This window comes from Phascolarctos cinereus, unplaced genomic scaffold, assembly GCF_003287225.1.
Source record: "Phascolarctos cinereus isolate Bilbo 61053 unplaced genomic scaffold, phaCin_HiC Scaffold_5;HRSCAF=322, whole genome shotgun sequence".
Classification (NCBI taxonomy): Eukaryota; Metazoa; Chordata; class Mammalia; order Diprotodontia; family Phascolarctidae; genus Phascolarctos; species Phascolarctos cinereus.
The window spans coordinates 103,014,509-103,031,461 of NW_027555958.1; the positions used below are offsets into that span (position 1 = coordinate 103,014,509).

At 39.9% G+C, this 16,953-nt stretch overlaps 1 protein-coding gene across 1 annotated transcript in view; it reads right to left on the reverse strand.

Annotated features, from left to right (window-relative positions):
* IYD (iodotyrosine deiodinase) overlaps window positions 1–15,967 on the reverse strand; it is a 33,377-nt gene extending 17,410 nt beyond the window's left edge. Inside the window, exon 1 of the mRNA XM_020986771.2 lies at window positions 15,633–15,967. Within this exon, the coding sequence (XP_020842430.1) occupies window positions 15,633–15,807 (175 nt within the window). The 5' untranslated portion in view covers window positions 15,808–15,967. The remainder of the gene's footprint in view (window positions 1–15,632) is intronic.
* Between the last annotated feature and the right edge of the window lie 986 nt (window positions 15,968–16,953).

Here is a 16,953-nt window from a genome sequence, read left to right on the forward strand (position 1 = left end):
CAGACAAGAACTGCAGGGCAGGGGGAACTAATATAAAAGATGTCAGGCTCTTGGGCTCCTGAGAGCAGCAAAGCACAGCTATTTTTGGAGGAAAGAAAGGTAATCCCCAAAAGCTCGGGAATTTTATTGTTTCCCAGTCTTCAAGTCCCATTGGTTATGCCACTGGGATGGGGGGGTGGGGTAGAGGTGGGGGAAATCATTAAGGCAGCAAAGACTATTCATTCCAACCTAGTTGTGTGTACTCATGCCTCTTTTTCCCTAAGTGTGATACCACTACTGTACATGCCAAACATGGCAGCTTGCTTTTAATATAAAGAGCAAATCTCTTTTCATCAAGTTTTTAATTCCAAGGGATCCTAAATTCTCTGTTTCCAGGGGTGGTTGGTGTTCAGCCACACCTACTCAAATGCTTCTACTTCAGTAATTCAAGGATCCGTGATTCCATTGATGTGGAACGTCCCATCCTGATCATCAGCCAGAATTAAGTTATTCTGATTAAGGTAGTTTTCTCATTTTTTGGCTTTCGCCCATCCCCCACTTCTACTCCAAGGATTCCACACATAGACTGATACTACTGTAAATGTCTAAAGGAAGGCCTCATTGTGCTCTTGGAGTAATAAAGTACTTCTCCCCACTCCCATCTCCTTTATAGCAGCAACTTTTGACTAAGACAGAGGGACGATCTTCCTCCCTTCAAAGCTAGCAGCACAGATCTGGAACCAGAAAAGACTTCAGAAACAAACTAATACAATTCCCTTCAATTTACAGATGAGAAAGCTGAGGTGAAGGGAAATTAAGTGACTTTCCCAAAGTCACACATATAACAAGCATCAAAGGCAGGTATGAACCTAGGTCCTCTGGCAATAAAGAGAAGGCTATTTCAACTGCATCAAATTACTTCACCCAAAGCCTATTTGTTGTTATTCAGTCATTTTAGTCATGTCCATTTGGGGTTTTCTTGGCAAAGATACTGGAGTGGTTTGTCATTTCCTTCTCCAGCTCATTTTACAGATGAGGAAAAACTGAGGCAATAGCACCTGGTATTCCCTAGCATTCTCCTGCTTAGATCAGATGAGTTCAGTCATATTCAGGGTGGTATTGCTTAAACATGAACAAAACCCAGCCCCTTCTAGTGCCCCATGAACATATATACAAACATACATACATACACATATACATATACACATGCATACACACACCACTCATATAATACTCACTGACCACACACAATGCATGCATAATACATATAGCAATACACTTGAGATTCATACTCATTCCTTTGCCTCATTCTGCAGTCAAGTCCTAAGATAAGTTGCTGACTCCCTTTTCTCCCTCCTCATTTCTCTTTAATCCCTGTGACTCCTGCACCAGAGGCTCAAAAAGTACTTTATTTCACATTGTTAGATTGCACCTTGAGCTCCCCTCCCCCCCTCCCATATTTGCACAGATATTGAGAACTTTTTTGACTCAGCCAGAGCCTCTTAGTTAGTCTACAAGAGAAACAGCTCAGATCCTTGATACTTTGCCTCAGAGGCTACTTTTCTGATTGCTGTAGACCTTGACTTCATTATTCTGAAGCCTCAGTGCTTCCCCCCCACCACTTCCCGATGATCTGTCAAGGCCAGACTCCTCAATCTGGTATTCAAAGACTGCTACATTCTAGGTTCAGTCCAGGTTTTCTAACCTTATCTCACCTAACATTGCTTCATCTACTCTTTTGTATCAAAGTTATTTACTTATCTATCATATCTAATTCAAGCCTTCAATGCATCAATTCAACAAACATTAAGTACCTACTTTTTATAAATTACTGTGCCTAGTTGCAGGGTTACAACTCTAAAAGTGAATCTTCCTTCACTCAAGGAGGTTACATTCTATGGGGAGATACAACAGGAACACAGAAAAGTAAACTGAGGCAACTTCAAGAAGGAGGAAGCACTCACTGGTGGGAAACAGGAAAGACTTCACATAGAAGATGGCACCCTGCCTCCTTTAGAGCAGAGTGCCAAATCTATCTCTCTCAGTACCTAGTAGATTGCAGTGCCTATAGTAAGCATTGAATAGCTGTTGGCTGAATACATTGCAACCAAACTAAATTATTCACTCACTTTGGAATATGCCCTCCACTTTGTCCTCCATACCTTCATTCACATATTTCACTGTACCTGGAATGTCCTCTCCTGCCAGGTCTACCTGTTGAAATCCCATCTAGACTTGGAGGTAGTATACAATACCAACTTGAACAGCTTCTCCTTCAGAGATTGTAGATAGCATTGTTGCATCTTAAAGAGCCAGTGAAATCTTGGGGTACACCCATCCTTCTTTGAAGAGTCTGTGAGGAGACTAAGTTTAATCGTTGTGTACGAGAAGCTGTCAACTATGATTGCGGAAGAGAGGACAGAGAAAAAAGAAAAAAGTAATTTCCTAAGAGAACTAGGTTTGAATCTTATCTTGCAAAGCAACGTGAAACAAATTCTCGAGGAAAGATTTTAATTAGTACCCTGAGAAAAGTGAAACTGTGCTTCCAGAATGGAGAAATCAATGGTTATATTAAAATTTAATGATTTAGGCTATACTCTAAATCATCCCATCTGGCTTATTGTAAATGGCTTTCTTTTATTACTGATTGCACTGTCAATAGATAGTATACCTATAGCTTTGATATTTATTTACACCTAGAAGATTAGAGAGGTTGACAGAGAGATAGAGAGATGAAAAAAAGCTTATGGGAAAAGAGGCTTCACCAGTTTGTTAAATAAGTAGTATTTAATAGAATGGGCTGGGAGTTGAGTGCTAATTAAAAGAGAGATGTTGAAATTTTAGTAACTTATAAGGAAATAGTAAAATATATCCCTTGAATGCCTTGGATCTGGGATGAGACTAAAGGAAAATGAGCTAGCAGCAGGTGGAAAAAGAGGTGATCACTTCTTCCCCTGCCCCCCATCATGCACACAAAAACAGAGGCTACAAACCAGGACGATTGGCTTCAAAATATTCTTTAGCTGAAAGATCTTGGGACTTGTAGCTAAGCGACCTAAGTTCAAATCACAGCCATGACACTTTCCTCCTGTATAACTAATGGTAATTGCTTGTTATTTCCTCATCTATGAAATAGAGATAATAACACTTACACTGCTACCCCACAGGTTTTTTATGAGAAAAATGCTTTGTAAGCTTAAAGCACCATAAAGACATGAGTTATAATTAACTTCTCTGAGCCTCAATTTACTCATAACATCTCAGGAGCTCAGTTTTCTCATCTGGATAAGATAAAGTCTCTACCAGTTTTAAGTTCTAAGATCCTCTGATTATCCCCTTTCCTCAACCCTCATCTTTTTCAGGACTGGTGCTAATCACCAAGAGTGATGCTTATGTGTAGCATCTTGCATTAGACAGCAAATTTTACGGGCCAACAGAGCTTCAAAGTCCCCACATAGCTGAGGATCTGGCTTAATAACTCACTCATTTTCCAGTGATGTCCCACAATGCTATGCCTCAAATTCTTGTCAGGGTCTGTTTCCAGCTCTCCCTAGGGTGACCTCCCCTTGTCACACTAATTGTGCCATTTTAAGCAAATGAAAACAGAAGGGAAGAGGACAATCCTGTTTGAGAAAGGGACCTTCCCATCCACTTTTAGCACACTCTTTCTTGGCCATGTTGTCCCTAGCTTTCTCAAGCCATCTTCTGGTCTGAGAAAACCAATGGACTTAACACTAATTTAATTGATAAACTGTGCGAAAAGATTAACTTAACGAAAAACATAGGATCATAGAAATAGAGATATGTGGGACCTTAGAAACTATCTATAACTACCCCCTCATTTTATAGATGAGGAATCTTAGTACCAAGATCACATAGGTAGTAAAGGCCCTCTACTGTGGCACCCTACCCATGCCTTTTATACCTAGGTAGTATTCCATATTTTATGCTTCATCAAGTTTGGACTAAATGATGCCTAATGTCTCTTTAAACTCTTCAATTCTATTGTGACTCCGCTGAACTTCTTACCTTCTTTATAAATTTACTTTTCCATTGTCCTGTACCTAGGGAACCAGCTAGCTAATCTGATAAAACTCATTGGGCTATTTGCTCTATAGAGCAAATGGATGGCAATAGCTTAAATGTTACTCCTACCAGGTAGCATAGGTGACATTTAGCAAGAACTCTCATTGGCATAGGTTGTGTAACTGTCCATGGAACAGGGACTTCAAGGCTGTGGTTACTTCCTGGAATAGAACACAACCTCTCCATGCCTTTCATCCTTCCATGCCTTTCTGTAAATACACCACAAGGGATCCATCCAACATCCTGGAAGCCTTACTCTATACCTCTTGAAATGTCATAGATACCAGTGGAATCCTCAGTCTATCCAATGGTTATCCCTCATTCTCCCCACAAGACTGACCCACTTCCATTTTCATTTGATTGTCTCTCTGATGACATCCTTTACACCATTTCTCCTGCAAAATTTCTTCTTGGCAATGAGTTTCAGAATACATGCATTCAGAGTGCACTTCTCCATTGACCTTTGAGTGACCTGCAATTTTAATTCTTTGGAGATTGTAGTATCCTATGACTCATAACCATACATCATCACGGGAAGAATATTGATGCTAGAAAAATGATCCTTTGTTTCAAGAAGATTGGGATCATTAAAAGCCTGGCACAGTTTCCAAAAAGTAAGTCAACCCTATCCAACTCTAAGCCCAGCTCATTGTCCATTCACAGTATTTATCCAACATATATGTAGTGATGGACTATTTCTATGGGTTGACCACCCAACTGTATATTATAGTCTGGGCAATAGGCATTCTTCATTGTCTTTATTTTTTCCTGAATGTATAGTTAGAGCAACCTCTTTGGGGTGATTTTGGATCTCAACTAGGAGGCTCTGCAATGTTCTGAGTCTTATTGCAATCAGCACAGTGCCACAAAGAGGAGAATCTAGGGGACATCAAATATTGAGAACTCCATCATCCATAGGAAATTCCTTCTTCCGTTTGGACTCGGAGATGAACATCTTTGGTGATAATGAATAATATCTTTGGCAAAATTATCTCTCACTGTTTTATGGCTTCTTTTATATTAATAAACCATCATCTAACAAAATTATTCCTGTTGCTACAACTTTCAAGGAATTATATGATTTTCATATACAGGAAACACTGGATGAGATTAAGGAAATCTTTGCTATAATGGATCAAATTTTTTATCCTCGTCAACAAATTAGCACAGTGGGATTTTGTATTCACAGAAACATAAATACAGTCAATCGTATAACTATAAATGTGTTATCTGCTGCAGAGTATCATTTGCAAAAGCCTATCTGTTCCCTTCTTCAATACCTCACCATCAAATATTCCATTAATACATATTTAGATTATTCTAAAAAAGATTTTATAGTGATGAGAAAATAGTTACATGGAATATCATTTAGTCAACAAGTATTTATTAAGCATTTTGCTACATGCCAGGTATTGTGCAGGGTTCTGGTGACACAAGGAAAAACAAAACTGCTCCTGCCCTCAAGGAGTTTACATTCTATAGGGCAATATACAATATATAAATATAAAAAGAATTTTATGCAAATTAATACAAAGTAATTTGGAGACCAAGGCACTAGTAACTAAGGGAATCAGGAAAGACTCATTTAGGGGTGACATTTGACCTGAGCTTTGGAAAAAACTAAGGCGTCTAAGAGATGAGGGAGTATATCCAAGTATGGGAGACAGCTTGCACAAGGGTGAGAGATTATGAAATGGTATGTGTGAAGAGCTGCAAAAAAGTCCAGTTTGGTTGGATTCAAGAGTATGTGAAGAAGAATAACACATTGTAAGGCTGGAAATCAAGCTATAAAGGACTTTAAATGCCAAAGACAGGAGATGGCATTTGACCTGTGGTCAATAGGGAGCCACTGGAGTTTATTGAGCAGAGAGATTACCTGGTCAGACATTGACTTCAGGTATATCACTTTGGCATCTTGTTTGGAGGATGGTTTAGAGAGGGGAGGCTGGAACCAGATTTTATGAAGGCCTTTAAATTGGAAACTGAAGAATTTGTATTTGATCCTAGAAGCAAATGGAAATTCACTGGAGCTTTTAGGACAAGGTGTAAAATCGTTAGGCCTGTGCTTTAAGAATATCAGTTTGTCAGCTCTATGGAAGATGGATTGGAGGGGAGAATCAGGGACACCAATTAGAATTCTATTACAATAGTCCAGGTGAGAGTTAATGAGAACATTAAATAGGGATAATGACGATTGTGACTGGAGAGAAGGTCCAGGGAACATTGGGGAGGTAGAATCAATAAGACTTAGCAACTGACTGGATATGTGGGTTGAGAGAAAGTAAAGAGTTAAAAATCCCTCTGAGGAAAAGAATCTGCATTAATAGACTGAAAGTGGTTCCTTCTATAGGAATAGGGAATTTTGGAGGAAAAGTGAGTTTTGAGGGAAAAGATAATGAGTTTTGTTTGAGACATGTTATGTTTGAGATGCCTGTGAGACATCATAGGAAACATCCAATAGGCAATTGGAGATAGATAACCGGAGCTTAGGAGAGAGACTAGGGTTAAATATATGGATCTGGGAGTCGTCCAAATAGAGACGACAACAGAACCCACCAGAGCTGTATCTAAAGAGAGATAACACAGAGAGAGAATAAAAAGGGGCCCAGGACTGGGCTTTGGAATAAACTCACCTTTAGAATGCAGGAATGAAAGCAAAGAAGCCAGTAGGAGGGAAGTGACAGAGAGCATTCCAGGTATGGAGCATAGCCATGGTCCAGACTCAGGAGTGTTGGTAGGTGTTGCCTGGATCATAAAGCCCATGGAAGTAAAGTGTAAGAAAACTGGAAAGACAGGAATGGGACATATTGTGAAGGACTTTAAAGACCAAAAATACCATCTTATATTTGATCCTGGAGGTGATAGGAAGCTGGTGGAATTTGAGTGGTGGGTGGTGTGACACGTTCAGATCTTGCTTTAGGAAGTTAATTTTGGCAGCTGAGTAGAGGATATACTGCAGTGGAGAAGCACTAGAGGCAAGGAGACCATCCAGAAAGCTACTGTAATAGTCCAGACAAGAGGTAATGAGAGCCTGAATCAGGGTGATGACTGTGTAAGTGGAAAGAAAGGGATGCATATGAGAAAGGCTGTAAAAATCCAAACGATTCTGGGAAAAAAGAACCACCATGCCACACCCAACAGATCCAAACTTCGTTCCATATGTCCAATAAAGGGAATCCCAAGGCAGTCCATTCTACTTTAAGAGAGCTCTGGTAGACAAGTTTCCCTGATGTCAAGCCTAAATCGTCCTTCTTGCAAACTCCATCCATTGCTTCTGGTTCTACCCACTAGGGCCAGATAGAACAAATCAAGTATCACCGACAGTCCTTCAAATATTTTAACATAGCCTTCATGTCCTCCCATGAGGCTTTTCTTCTCTAGGCTAGAGCACCCTCAATTCTTTCTACCTATGCTCATATGGCAAGGACTCATGGATCTTCATCCTCCTGTTTGCCTGTGAAAAAATCTCTATTTTGTCAATGTTCTTCCCCAATTCTGGCACTCAGAACCAGGAATGATCAGAGCTGGAGTCTATGAAAATATCTTATCTTTTATCCAATTCCTATTATTCAAGACTATTGTTTAAATAGGTCAAGTAGGAGTTGGCTCATTTGTTTTCCATATTTTTTTAAAACTTTTCTTTCTTCCACTTTGCTCCTGATTTTGACCTTTCTTCAAGCTAATCACCACTCTGACTTTTCACAGACAGCTGAATTGGAAATAGTTCCCACATCAGTAAACAATCATTCCTGTTGATTAATTTCACTTTCATAAAGGTATTTAATGCTCACCATATCAGCACCTCTGTCTGACTTTCTTCTTAAGGAAGATATGTGTGATGTATAATCACGAATCTTATCCATATTCTGCAAACCTTTGGTATCTCTTGTTTCTTACTCATAAACTGTGTTTCTTAACATATTTTTACATCCCCTGCTATGCCCATTTTGGTATTGAAGGAGCTAAGTACTGAAGTGTATCTTAATTCTGTTTGGGGGCCTCTTAAGTTCACTGCAGAATTTCTACATCCCTGCCCCATCTTCTGCAACAGATGTTGGTGCATAAGCTGCAGTTATTTCATGGTCGTCTTCTTGTGGATGGTCTTCATGAGAATTGAACATGCAATGGCCAAGAGTCCTATGATGTGGTATTTCTTATCCCCTTTGTATGCACTGGAAAACGAACACCTACAATTCCTTTATTTGCTTCTCCAAAGAGAGCCTATGAGCCATCTTTCCATTTAGCTGCAATATCCTTCTGTTTTCACTTAAGAATGTCAAGGTAGATATAATTCAGTTCCTCCAATAGTGTGCCAACTTGTTGGTCACTGGTCAAAGATCTCACACTTCAAGTACCAACGTGCAAGGTAATGTCTTGAAACTGTGTGAATCTTTAGTACCCTTGCTCTCCATTTTAACCACCCTGCCAGGATCACTGTGGGAAAAGGAGCACATACAAGACTCAAGGCCATTTTGTGCTTTTCTTTGTTTCACTGGTTGCCATAGGCAAAGAATTGATTACCAAGTCTCTGACATCCTGATTCTGAGCATCTTTGTACTTACTGTTTTGCATTGTTATTTAGCTTTAGACAGTATGATCATATCCTAAGACTCTCCATCATGGTAGAGCCTGCCAAAGACTATGCTTACCTGCCGCAAGCTCAGAGAACACAGGATCACCTCCATTCCATGATGAAACATAATGATGCATCAAAGTGGAAATTTGTTGAGGATATGTATATCCGTGTGTGTATATCTATCTATGCATCTGTCTAACTATATACATTGATACAGGAATATACATGTACATACATACACACACACACACACACACACACACACCCCCCACACACACATATATATATATATATTTATATTTCTCCCAGACTTATGATCTCACTGGTATAGGCAGCTCCCAATGAGGAACTTCCTGTATCAATGCAGGTTAGTTAGCACCTTCTTTAAAACTTTTAATCTTAAAGAATTTCCCAGAACACTGAAAGATTAAGTGAGTTGCTCAGGATCACTTCGCCAGGATATGTCAGAGCTGGGACTTGAATCTAGTAAATTGCTTTCCATCTACGATGTCATATTTTTCCTTATACATGTGTACATATGAATATGTGTATATGTGTATATATTCTGATAGATATACTATTATATCAAATAAGATTCCCCCCAAAAGCATTTATCAAGCACCTATGATGTTCCAGGCACTGTGCTAAGCACTGGGGATACAAAGAAAGGCAAAAAACAAACCCCACGCTTAAGCTCACAGTCTAATGGGAAATACAAGCAGATTAGCATGTACCAGCAAGCTAGATACAGGACATATTAGAGATAACCTTAGAGGGACGGCCCTAAAGGGATCAGGAACATCTTCTTGTAGAAGATGGGATTTTAGCTGGAACTTGAGGGAAACTAGGAAATAGAGATGAGAAGAGAGACAAATCCAGGCATGTGGAATAGCCAGTGAAAACACACAATCTGGAGACAGGGCATCATATCTAAAGAACAAGGAGACTGATATCACTGTATCAATGAGTACATGGAAGAGAGTAATATGGAAGAGCACTGGAGAGGTAGGAAGGGGGCCAGGTTGTGAAGGGCTTTAAAAGTGAGGGAGTTGAATGGTGGAGGAGTGAAGGAAGGGGTGATACAGTCAGACTTGTGCTTTAGGAAAATCACTTTGCTGGCTGAATGGAAGATTGCCTGGAATGAGATTTGAGGCAGAGAGACCCACTGGAAGGTTATGCAACAGTCCAGGTGAGAGGTGATTAGGGCCTGAACCAGGATAGCAGCAGTATCAGAGAAGAGAAGGGGACATATTAAAGAGACGTTGCAAAGGTAAAATCAAAAAGACTTGGCAACTGACTGTATGTGGAGTATGACAAAGAGTCAGGAGTTGAAGATGGCACCTAGATTATGAGCCTGGGTGACTGGGGAGATGCTAGTGTTCTCGATAGTAACAGGGAAGTTAGGAAGAGGGGGAAGGTTTGGGGAAAACCGTACTAAGTTTTCTAGACCAATGATAAAAAATATTTTACATGACAGGAGAGAAGTTTCTTAAAGCTGCCTCCTGTACCCTAAATCAATCCACAAAGATATGCCTCACCCATCTCAGTCTATTTATTCCAAGTCCATCTTCATCATGGTACAATGAGCATTGGTACAGGTTGGAAAATCGTCTCATACTGACATATCCGGTAAATGTAAAGTTGCATATGAACTAGGGATCTTTAGGCTATCTAATATTGCCTACATTTCTAGGGCAGGAAGGTACCAGAGAATATCCAGGAGATCTGTAGTAGCGCTGCTCTCAAAGTTTGTTCTAACCACCTTCTCTTAAATAAAGTTTAGTTATACAGGAATCAGTGGCTATCTGATCATTTGTGGCCCTGAGTACTAGAGGTTTCCACTTCACTACATCCTTCTAATTACAAGCATTGGGAAGCTATAAATGAGAGGCAATGTGGCTTAGTGGAAAGATCAATGAACTAAGATTACAAAGACATTGATTTCAAGTCCTGGTTTTCCCACTTATCACATACATGACCCTGGGCAAATCACTAAATCTCAAAAAGCCTGAAATTCTTTATCTGTAAAATATGAATAATAATATTTGTCCTTGGGTGGTGAGGAGATAATGTGTGTGAAAGTGCTTAGCAAAAATTATACCCACACAAGCCAGCTATAGTAAATGGTTAAATAATAACTTTCCCAGCAACTATTTTGTAACTCAATAAAAGTAATTTTGAAATTAACTATGACTATTTGGTCCTCTTTTAAAGTTTTCTGGTTCCTAACTCACAGTCCTCAGCTGCCAAACAGTCTCATGTAAATAAAAAAAAAACTAGAGACATCAGTGGGCTTGGAAACCTAATTATCACTTCAGTTAAAACTGGAGTTGAAGTGGTGGGGCTGGGAGGCAGAGTTCATTCATTCCCATGTAAACAATGAGAACTCTATGAGGGGATTGTGAAACTTCTGACTTTCAAAACAAACATGCCTTTGGCTGTCGAGACTATTCAGTTTTGACTGCCAGGTGATGAGAGAGGTGGGGCATATGGAGGGTGGGAGAGAGAGACAGGGAGGTGGGAGAGAGAGAGAGAGAGAGAGAGAGAGAGAGAGAGAGAGAGAGAGAGAGAGAGAGAGAGACAGACAGACAGACAGACAGACAGACAGACAGAAAAAGACAGAGACAGACAAAGACACAGAAAGATAAAGACAGAATCAGAGAGAGACAGAGGGATAAAGCCAGAGGAAGAAAGCCAGAGACAGAGAGAAACAGAGTGACAGAGACAAAGGCAAGAAGAGATAGACAGACACTGACAAAATTAGGGAAAGAAATAGAAAGAGAAGATAGGGACAGAGAGTCAGAGAGAAGAGGCAAAGATGCTCTGTAAAAATGGTTGAAAGTGTAAAGAGCCAGGGAAAAGACAAAGGTCCAGAAGAAAACTAATTGACATTGAAGGAAACATAAATCACCTCATGGATTAATTTTTCCCTGCCTTAGTTTCATTCTTAATCCCCAAAGTAAATCTCTCTACCTCCCTGGACCTCCCTCCTTACTATTTCCTCATCCATACCACAAAAACAAGTATTTCTAAATCCAATGAGCTTTTCTTATCTTTTATTACTCTTAACCACTTTTCAGCTTTTGATACCATTGATCAACTTTTTAAAGTTTCAATAGTGGAAGCTTCTTCCATCCACTAAAATTGAATGGGGAACTGCAAGCCTACTGAGTCCATAGTGTGATGCTTCAGCCAAAGAAACATGCAATTTTGGGCTCTATTAAGAGAATCATAATGTCTAGGGTTGGAGAGCTGGTGGTCCTGCTGTCCTACTCCCTAGCCAGGCTGAATCTGAAGTACTGGGCTGAGCCCTTGGTGCCAAATCTTAGGAAGGATCTTCATAGGCTGGAAAGTATTCAAAGGAGGGTGACTGGTGTGGTGAAGGGCCTTGAGTTCACGTGGTATAAGATACAAGATACATTTTTAGGAGGAGAGAGACACCATTTAGGACGTAGTATTTAAACTGATCTGGATAGGAAGCTAGGTATTCCAAGAGGCAGTGGTGAGGAGGGAATGAATCCCAGGCATGAAGGGGAGCCTGTGCACAGGTACAAAGACAGAAGAGTGTAATGGGTAAGGAAGAGCAAGAACACAAGCTTATCCGCAGCGCAGAGTGTGTGAAGATGAGTGGTGTGAAATCAGACTGGAAAAGTAGATACGTAGCTAGACTGGGAAAGGATAATTAAGGAAGAGAACAGGAAACTAGTCCCATTTGACTGGAACATACTGTAATGTACACAGTGCTGTTGGGAGCCATAATGTATAAAGTCATGAATGCAAGGATAAAAAGTTTATATTTTGTTCTCAAGGCAATAGGGAGCCACTGAAGGTTTTTGCAAAGACACATGACATGGTCAGATCTGCTCTTTATTTAGGCTTCACTACATAAAAAAAATTCACTACATACTTGCACTGATTTGTGTACTCCTACCACCTAGGAATATCACCATCCTTCCACAGTTTAGTAAAAATCAACCTGGTGATGAACTTAGCTGGACTAATTTTTTTGGAAAAAAGACTTGGAGTCTTTCATTGAACTGGTATCCAAAGTCTTTCCTGCTTGATAGGACCCTCCAAACACCTATGCACCTCAAAGAGACCTCCAGGTAGGAGCTAAATTGGGGAGCTGTGTCAAGAGTGGATTAGGGGAGAGAAGAGACTGAAGAGAAAGAGAATAAAAGACTATGACAAACAGGCAAGAGGTAACAAAGGCTTAAACTAACATGGTGAAGAAGTGGGGAGGGACGTGAAGAAAGTGTGGAGTTAGGAACACATTGGTGGTAAGGGTGGTAAGGGAGAGGTAAGAGTCAAAGATGACTGTGATTCTGAGTCCGAGTGATCTGGACCTTCAACAGAAACTGGAGAATTTGGAAGAGGCACAGGTTTATTGGAGAAAATGAGTTCAGTTTTACATATGCTGAGTTTGCAATGCTAATAGGATATCAACATGCAAATAACCAATAAGAAGTTTTAAATGTGGGACTGACATGCAGGGAAAGAAAAGAGGAAGATCATAGTTAGGCGGTTTCAGTGGATAGAGTGCCGAGCCTGGAGTCAAGAATATTCATCTCCGTCAATTCAAATTTGGCATCAGATATTTAGTAGCTGTGTGACCTTAGAGAAGTCACTTAACCCTGTTTGCCTCAGTTTTCTCATCTGTAAAATGAGCTAGAGAAGGAAATGGCAAACCAGTCTGGTATCTTTGCCAAGAAAACTCCAAATGGGGTCACAAAGAGTCAGACACAACTGAAATGACCAAACAACAACAAAAGAGGAGGATACATAGATTTGGGAGTTGTATACAAAAGACCATTGAAACCAGGGACATGGACCAGATCACCAGGGGAGAGAACATAGGGATAAGAGAAAAGAGAGCTAAGAACAGGGACTTTTGAGAGAAAGTCCTATTCTCTATCCTCCACCCTCTGTCATATCCTCTAGTCCTATCCTCTCACCTGTTCTCTAATCCAAAATTTCGACTACCTTCAGGGCACATATACTTATATATCTCATTCTTCCAGTTACCCTGGTTCACAGCCCAGGAGTCATCTTATACTCTTGATTCTCACTTATGCCTCTACATCCAATAGTCTTATTAATTCTTCCTCTCATCCCCCTCCTCTCCATTTATACAGACACCACCCTAGTTCAGGCTCTGATTATCTTTCTCCAATGCATCCTAATCGTACAACCTACATCTAGTCTCTTCTCTCTTCAACCCATTCCCTACAAATTGACATTACTAAAACTCAGATCATGTCATGTCACTCTCCTCTTTCAGTGTTTTCCTACTGCCTCCTGGATAAAATACAAATTCTTCTGTTTGGCATTTGAATGCCAAATTTTTCCAATCTGGCTTCCCAGGACATTACTCATATTCACTTATTTTGGTTGTTCAATCTTTTTTCAGTCACGTCTGTTTCTTCGTGACTCCATTTGGAGTTTTCTTGGCAAAGAACAGGAGTGGTTTGCAATTTCCTTCTCCAGCTCATTTTGATGAGGAAACTGAGGCAAACAAGGCTAAGTGACTTGCCCAGGGTCACACAGGCAATAAGTGTCTGAAGCCAGATTTGAACTCAGGAACAAGAGTTTTCCTGACTTCAGGCCCAGCACTCTATCCACTAAGCCACCCAGCTGCTCTACTCATGGACTTTACCTTCTAGTTAAATTGGTCTCTTTGCTCTTTGCTAGGATATACAATATCCCATCTCCTTCCCCTATACCTTTTTACTGTTTCTCTTCATACCTCTCCCTCTTGAAAGACCTACTTCCCTTCAAGGCTCAGTTCAAGTCTCATTTCCTTCAAGAAGTTGTTTCTGATCCCCCCTCTCCAGCCTTAACACTCTCCACTTCCCAAAACCACTTTATAGTAATTCTGTAATATGCCCTTTTAATGCATTTGAAGCCATGTTGCATCCATCTAGGAGAATTTAAGCTCCTTGAGTGAAAAGACTGCCTCACGCTTGTATTTGTATCCCTTGTACAGTGATGGACACATAGTAGGTGCTTAAATAAAGACTTGTAAATTGACTGTTAACTACTCCAAACTCAACAAGTCTGAACTTATCATACTTTCTCCTCAATTATATCTCCTTCCCAACTAAAGGGCCTATTAGGGGGAGGAGAAGTAGAACCAGCAGGAATAGAGACATCTGTTTATAGGAAGAACAAACCTATTGATACACATGGTCTATTCTGACTGTACATGATCTTAGATTTTAGGTGTACATCTGGAAGAAACCTTAGAGATCTCGATTCTCACTCATGCCTCCACATCCAATAAGATGCTGAGTTGTATTGATTCTTCCTCTCATCCCCCTCCTCTTCATTTATGCAGACGCCACCCTAGTTCAGGCGCTGATTGTCTTTCTCCAATACATCCTAATTGTACACCCTATGGCTACGCTCTCCTCTCTCCAATCCATTCCCTACAAATTGACATTACTAAAACTTAGATCTGATCATGTTGCTCCCCTCTTCTACTCCTCCCTCACCCTACAGGTGAAGAAACAGTCCTAGTAAAGTTAATTGACTTGGCCAAAGTTGAGGGCAGCTAGGCAGTGCAGTGGGTAGAGTTCTGGGCTTGGAATCAAGAAGATTCATCTTCTTGAGTTCAAAATTGGTCACAGATACTTACTAGCTGTGTGATCCAAGGCAGTTCACTTAACCCTGTTTGTTTCAGTTTCTCATCTGTAAAACAAGCTAGAGAAGGAAATGTCAAACCAGTCTGGCATCTTTGCCAAGAAAACACCCAAAATGGGGTCACAGAGAGTCAGACACAGCCAAAATGATTGAACAATAACCCAAATCAAACAAACAGCAGTGCTAGGAGTCCGACCTAGGTCCTTTGACTACAATAAAACAATTGCTTGAAATTCATTTGAACAAGAAAGAAAACTAATTAATGTCTATTAATTTGTGTCATCATCCTAGATCAATATGATTAAAACTGCTAAATGCTAAAGCTAATCAATGTTCCTGTTTTCTTTACCTTCTGTTTGGTGGTCCTCTGCGCTGTCTTTTAAGTCTTCATCTACCCACGGCTGGTACTCTGGCTTGGTTTTAGACTGATCGTCTGTTTTCTTGCCAGGGTGTTCATTTTTAAAGATCCACCCGAGCAAGACCAAGATAAATGCTATCAAGATTGGAGTCAGGAAGAAAGACATGACTCTAAAGCTTGGCACAGAACAGTGCCCAGCTGTCCTCCCTCCGCTGCTGCCTTTAAATGAGAGTGGTAAGAACAGGGAGGGAGAGAGAGAGGGAGAAGGAGGAGGAAGAAAAAGCACAGGCAAGAATATGCCCAAGTGAGTGAGTGAGTGTAAGAGGTTTCAGAACTTTCAAGGTCTGTCTCCTAAGGGCAAAGATCACTGGTGTGTGCTTGTGAGCGAGTGTGTGTGTGTGTGTGTGTGTGTGTGTGTGTGTGTGTGTGTGTGTGTATACACTTATTTAAACCTTTGCTGTAGCTCAGCAATAAACAGGCAGCATATTGTTGCCAAGATCTGAGTGAGCGAGCATTTTTACTGCACTGGAATTTGACAGGAGCAAAAGAAAGCATTTAATTTTCTTTATAAGCATATACATTTCCCTCTGGGGCTTTGTGTTTTGTTCAATTGTTTAAAAAAAAAACACCGAGCTTTAACTAACCCTTGGAAACAGTAAATACACCCTCCTATAATTGACACCAGAGGATATATTTTTTGTTCTGTTTTCACAGATAAACCACAGTATGGCAAAGAAGTTAACAAGATAGTAAGATTAATTAGCTAACTAATACCTTTAAATAGTACTTCTGCATGGGCAGGTCAAAGAAAATTTAATTAAATTGAAGAAATGTTTATTTTTTTAATTTCTTTTTTAATTAACAAAAATTTATTTTCTCTGTTTCCTGTATCCCCTCAGTGACAATGAACAAAAGAAAGAAAGAAAAGAAAAGAAAAGGAAAAGAAAGGAAAAGAAAAGAAAAGAAAAACAAAACCCTTGTAACAAATATGCATGGTCAAGCAAAACTAATTCCTGGATTGACTATAACTAAAAATGTATGTTTCATTCTTCACTTTGTGCCTTTTTGTCAGGAGGTGGGTAGTCTGCTTCATTACTAATCCTCTACAATCCAAAGATTATATAAGGATGGTTCTCTGCCCCATGTTCTTTTTTTTCTTTTTTTAAAATTTTATTAATTTATTTTGATTTATCAATAATCACTTCTATATGCTTTTAAGTTTAAAATTTTTCTCCCTTTTCCTCCTCACCACGCTCCCCAAGACAGCACACAATCTGATATAGGATATATATTTACATTCCTATTAAACATA